The sequence below is a fragment of the Colletes gigas genome, unplaced genomic scaffold (genome assembly GCF_013123115.1).
Source record: "Colletes gigas isolate AHSC1104 unplaced genomic scaffold, ASM1312311v1 Colletes_gigas_Sc00027, whole genome shotgun sequence".
In the NCBI taxonomy this organism is placed as follows: Eukaryota; Metazoa; Arthropoda; class Insecta; order Hymenoptera; family Colletidae; genus Colletes; species Colletes gigas.
In genome coordinates, this window is record NW_025106656.1 from 2,125,780 (window position 1) to 2,131,892 (window position 6,113).

Consider the following 6,113-nt stretch of genomic DNA (forward strand, 5'->3'; position numbering starts at 1 on the left):
GTTATCTTTTTTTTGTCTTCAGAGATGTTGCCTCTCGAAACTGTTTGGTGAACGCGCAACGCGTAGTGAAACTCGGGGACTTCGGTATGACGAGGCCAATGTACGAAAATGATTATTACAAGTTTAATCGAAAAGGTATAGAATCGAAGCTGCATTAAATTTAGCTGCCAATGGAGTTCTTACTATAGATTAGTTATCAGCGATAACAAAATCTTCGTTTCAGGAATGTTGCCAGTAAGATGGATGGCGCCAGAATCCTTGGGTCTCGGAATATTCACGCCAGCCTCGGATGTCTGGTCCTACGGTGTTCTACTTTACGAGATTATCACGTTCGGTAGTTTTCCTTTCCAAGGGATGAGCAACAATGAGGTGTTGACTTACGTGCAATCTGGAAAATCGCTGGTCGTTCCTAAAGGCGTGAAACTACAATTGTAAGTAAATCAAGAGGACTCTGTGTTCCATTCTCGATAGAGAAGCGCTCAAATTTTCTCACGTTTCGCAGAGAAAATATGATCTACTCTTGCTGGAGAACGGACCATACGAAGAGACCAACCGCTCCGGAGATCGTGGACTTCCTAGCGACCAATCCTCGAATCCTATCACCCTGCCTAGACGTTCCTTTGGCTAGCGTGCAAATAGAGCACACTGGTCAGATCGAGATGCAACTCACGGAGAACATCAGAAAGTTCTCCCTTTCCTGGCCGACGCCGCGTCAGACCACATCCTCGATGTCGAGTCCCTTGGAGATCCCGAATCCTCCTCTGCTCGATATAAACAGCCAGGACGATAAACAGGTAGAGGAGTCGTTGTTGGGTGATATAGTGTGCGACATTGAGAGTTCCAGGCCCCTGTTGCTGAACACCGACGAATCGTCTTCGGGGCTGATCGGCGGTTCTCAGAATTTCGAAGGAAACGAGGAAAAAGCGCACAGGTACGTAAACGTTCAGCCAGGAATGACGTCGGAGTATTTTACGAGGGGCCAGAACTCTGGGTCCATTCAGATGGAGGAGAAAAAAGGCGTCGCGTTGGCGAGGAATAGAAATTCGGAGGACGTCTCGATTCTTTGACAGCATAGGCAGCACAGGATTTCGAGGCAGAAATCGATGATGCATTTTCGTTGGCGCGCCGACGGCATATTTGGAAAATATGCCAAGAGCTCGTATAGGAAAACCAGCGTTTAGTTGGTCAGTAATTTCACAAGTCGATGGATGCAGAGAGAGACAAAACATAGATAGACAAAGCTCTGAAAGTATATTCCTTGATTGGAATCGGAGACACTTACCTAGCCTCGCTCGCGAAGCAAAGAATCGCGTTGTACGGGGCGTGCAGCAATTATTTATGACGGTTTTTATGGTTGAACCTAAGCCCTGTTAGCCGATACTCATTGGCACGGCGCGGGGGCATCCAAGATTTATGAAATCTCAAATATATTTATCATACGTTAGATTTTATAAATGTTTTCGACTATGCACACGTACAAATAAATAATAATTAAAGTATTAGTAAGCGAATTATAGAGGAATTTGAAATCGTGCAAGGGTAAGGTTTAAAAATATAGTCTTATCGGTCCCTGCTTCAGGCACTTAGATTCGCCTGCGAATGTCGTGATAAGTTTGTTGTTTACTCCCGGTACAGTTGAACCGTTTATCCACGAGGAGATTAATATCCTGCCGATTTACCGAACGATAAATAAACCTAGGATAATATTATAGGCGCCATCGAAGTGAACGAAATAGTATCTGTTGCAAGTAAGCAGAACACCGGAGCGATTTTCCTTAGAAAAGTTGAAAATGGAAGAACTGATTTTTTGTTCATTTTCGCTCGATGTACTTTTGAGACTGATACACGTAGGGAAATTAAGTTTTGGATGTTTTTACGTAATAACGATAGAAATTTCTTTGGGAGAGGGGGGAATAAGCTTCGAATCGATCGACTACACAGGAAATTTCTGTTGACTTCAAAGAGCGAAAATTCTTTGAGTCTGTAAAGTTATAAATAATCGACAAAGACTAAATACATAGAAAATGAAGCATTTTGTTTCTTACTGTAGAAATGTCTGTGTTCGTATCGAAAACAAATAATGAGTGGTACTTTGTATTTAACAGTACTCGACAGGAAAATGACTGAGGAATGCTTATAATTTCGTGCAAAATTTGGTAAATAACTCTTTTCCTGTTTTAATATCGATTCTCGAAACAAATGAACACGCGCAATGCTATTTCCAGACAATCGCTACGTTTCGAGAATGTTGCGCATTTTAAGGGAACACGAAACAAGGAACAGAGCAATATTATAAACAAGGGAATAATCGAGCATCGAAGTTTACGTAACCATGACATTTATTAGGAGCGTATTTTATGTGAACATTTAAGTCCTCGAGAGTACACCTCGCGAACGTTTAGGCGAAATCCAAGGGGCTTTACTTGTCGCGAAACACTTCCATTTCCAAATATTTCGTCAAGTCTTCTGTACAGTAACGCAGTAATGCTACGCAAATACAGGGTAACTGCACTTTTTAGTCGAAACAAAGACAATTGTTTCTTAAACGCAATAGGAGAGGTAACGACAAATAGAGCAATGAGAAAGTCAATGACCTAGAACGGCCAATTGATCCGACTATAGTTGCTCGCTAGTTTCGATAAAACTCGATCCTCGCTAGAATTATGATCAATGCAACAAAACGGTTACTATTATATGTGATCACACCTAGCGGCTATTTATTAACTTAATAGAACGAAACTTCGATCGAAAACCCGTTTTCGTAAAATATTTATATGTATTGAGTCTCCCTCGTCGCGTGGTTCGTCCCTCGGAAGCAATTTATTTTCATTTATGGCGATGCAACATAACTCGCGGCGAGAGAGGCGTTGTTTAAGTGCAATAACATTCTACGTCTTGTACAAATAAACTGTCGACAAAATATATATTAATAAACGCGTATTAGAGTGGCCAATCAATTTCCAGGCGAGCTCAAATTCCGCTACGATGTCCTGATAGAACGATCGTTGAACGTATCTTGTTCATATTATTCTAATTAAAATCTTTATTCGTGTATGCTAATGTCTATACAATGTTACATAGGTATAAAATATAAAAAAAAAGTGTTGGAACGTTCAAGTTAGAGATTGTGGTTGAAAATGCGTACCTAATCGTAGGAAATTTTCAGAAAAATATGCCAAGCGCTTCGAGAGCTACAACAATTTATTGGTAACTCTAGTCCGCTCGCGCGTTCACAGATTGTCTGAATTTTAATTACGCTGGCCAACAATCACTTTTGTGTTCCATTACGACGTACATTGTACCAAAAAGACAATCTTTTTTTTTTCATATTTATGGCGAACGTATATGTTGGTACGATCTTCATGTACAATTCTAGCGAAAATATTTTATACTTGCTCGAGTATATTTTTAATGCTTGGCCAGTTAAAATTTAGACATCCTGTGTTTCTTATAGGGCAGATTATTTAATTAAACTGTTATCTTTAAATCAACTCGTCTTGTTACACGAGATGACTGTGGAGCACAATTAATTTACCTGTAAGGAGGCAACCGACAGAAAGTATTTTTAATTTTCACGTTAATTCCAGGTCGTGATTGTTTCGCGTTCATTCGACCAAATCGCTACGAAATCGCGAATCGTCCGTTCATATTATTTTCTTACCTGTCGAAGATGGTAAGGGAAACTGAAATCGACCATATTTTACATGTTACACTGCATCGATCAGCGAGACGCTTATCGTAGTACTTATAGTAGTAAAAATCCTTTTCCTTTTTTTTCTACGCTGGGAATAGTTATATAGATAATAACGATTGCTTGAACGACCGTCTGAGAACTTTATTTCCTTTACGATTCGTTCAAGACGGTATAATTGTAAATCGTATTCGTATAGCATTGCACCACCGCTACAGTACAATCCTTCCTAATATCTTTAAACACGTGAAACTTTACTGTAACAAAATATAGCGACGTTATTTATTCTCGAATTGTACAGATGTAATTTTATATTCGTTATGGATGAGACCGATTTAATAATGTTACACGCTGTTCTGTACAGATACTGTTATTCCTTGATAACATATTTATTATGCTTTCTTCAATTAAATTACACGAAAGAAATGGTTTCTCAACACTCCTTGCGAGTTCCTCAACGAACCTAAAATAATATCCCTCATAAACTCTGTTTATTCTATCCATTTGTTTTTTTAATAACAGAATTTCCCTAAATACTTAATCTGTGGAAGACAATGATGGTAACACCTTTTAGACGAATATCGGAACTTTCTTTACGCTTACGAAATTTATTTATGAAGTAGAACTCATGGATACTACCAAAAAATTGTTAAACAACATTTTCGTAGAATGTCAAAAATGAGTTTTTATGAAAAGTAGATGGACCAATTTTTCGACAAAATTAAAAAATTTCAAATCATTCTGAAATAATTATTTTTGGCTGCGGAGGTCAATTACAATCATTTTTGGCGACTATACATACTCCCGAAAAGACGCGTTGGATGTAATGTCTCCTCGTTTGCGTACGAATATTCGAAAATCGCGGTTCTGTTCATTAGTTCTAATTCCCACCGTGTGTGGCGTTACGGTCTGTCTCGTGATTTAATCTGTCAAGTTGCACGTGACACTAAAGCGATAATTGGGTCCTAGGATCTCGCAAAACGATTAGAAAACTGTTTCGAATCCTCAATCTATTCTATACTTCGTTTGAAATGTAATTATTCTTGCTGTATTTAGTTCCTATTTCTAACGCTTGAGCGCTGAAGTCTTCTTTCGTTTCGAATCGATAACGTTGCGTACGACGCGAATATGGTAGGAATACTATAAATTAAATACTCGAGCAGCGAGACAGAAAGATCCATAGAACATTCAGCACATTACAAATTTCATCTGCGAATATATCTCTTCTGTATCTGTAATACTTTGTCAATAATTAATTCTTGGTTCACATAGTTTTAATTCTTGCCGCCAATAGTGTTGCGATCTTATTCCAGTTTAATTCTATAGCAGTAGTTTTCAAATCTAGAAAAAAGGAAAAGGAAGTTGCATTCGAATTGTTATACTTATTACAACAATTTAGATGATTGACGCGATAAGAAAATACGTTCCGTTCATGTAACTTTTCAAAATTCTTTCGATTAGTTGATGATTTCTTGTACGCGCTTATACGCGAAATTCTTTTGGATTTTCCATCGAAGTATCCTTAAAACACGGCAACGGGAGAGCTCTGGAATTGGTCGTGTAAGAAGTACCTACATGGAACGCCAAGATCCTATAAGGTATCACTCTACCATGGGGGACTATTGTCTACCGTCAGTGCAGAGTGATGGCTTCCGTTATTCAGCATGTTTATACGCAAAATAAACGCGGTACTGACTCTCGATAAGCCCACGAGACGCACCTTATGCTAATTCCCCGAGGATACGTCAAAAACCGTTTCAACGTATACGGTAGAGACAGTTCGCTCTTCTCCGCGAGTAGTCCCGAGGCGTGGTCGATGTAGATCGTATCTTCGCAGTTTATACGATTTTGCTCGTCGAAGAGAGATTTGAATCTAAGGGTCTCGACGTATACCGCTTGAAATACTACGAGTCCCACACTCGGTTAGGCATGAATCGTTACGTAATCTGGAAGACTCGGTTAGTTGGAGCTCTTGTTGCTCGCAGGTGTCTTTACTGGTTCACAAGAAATCCTTTCTATGCAATTAAAGCTGCCTTTGGAACAGGTCTTATTGTACGGTCAACAAAAGGAAACATATATACGGGGCTAAGAAAGTTATTTATTTGGTACAATGCTCCTTTCTAATTTCATTTTCGTATTCTCCATGGTATGGAGACGGCAAACTGGATAACCATTTAATGTATGTGGGAACACAATGGACGCGATACCACGGTGAAAAGTTTCTTTCGACATATTCGGACCATAAAAGTCGGGCTTCCCGATCTGGAGTCCGCGTTGCCTCTAGATCCCACTTCGGAATTCAGAAATTCTCTAAAATCCATACGACGTAAACTATCCACTGAAATATTATTTACATTAATCGTGTTATAATGTAAATGTATTTTACTTCATGTTACAGATTCTGTAACCAAACAATATTTGC

At 39.1% G+C, this 6,113-nt stretch overlaps 1 protein-coding gene across 2 annotated transcripts in view; it reads left to right on the forward strand.

The window, feature by feature from the left end:
* Window positions 1-4,127, forward strand: part of LOC122401743 (receptor-type guanylate cyclase gcy-4-like) — a 34,344-nt gene extending 30,217 nt beyond the window's left edge. For both annotated transcript variants that reach the window (XM_043404078.1, XM_043404079.1), the window contains exons 10-12: window positions 23-135; window positions 224-431; window positions 503-4,127. In XM_043404078.1, coding sequence (XP_043260013.1) covers window positions 23-135; window positions 224-431; window positions 503-1,067 — 886 coding nt within the window. In that variant the 3' untranslated portion in view covers window positions 1,068-4,127. The remainder of the gene's footprint in view (window positions 1-22; window positions 136-223; window positions 432-502) is intronic.
* Window positions 4,128-6,113: the final 1,986 nt, after the last annotated feature.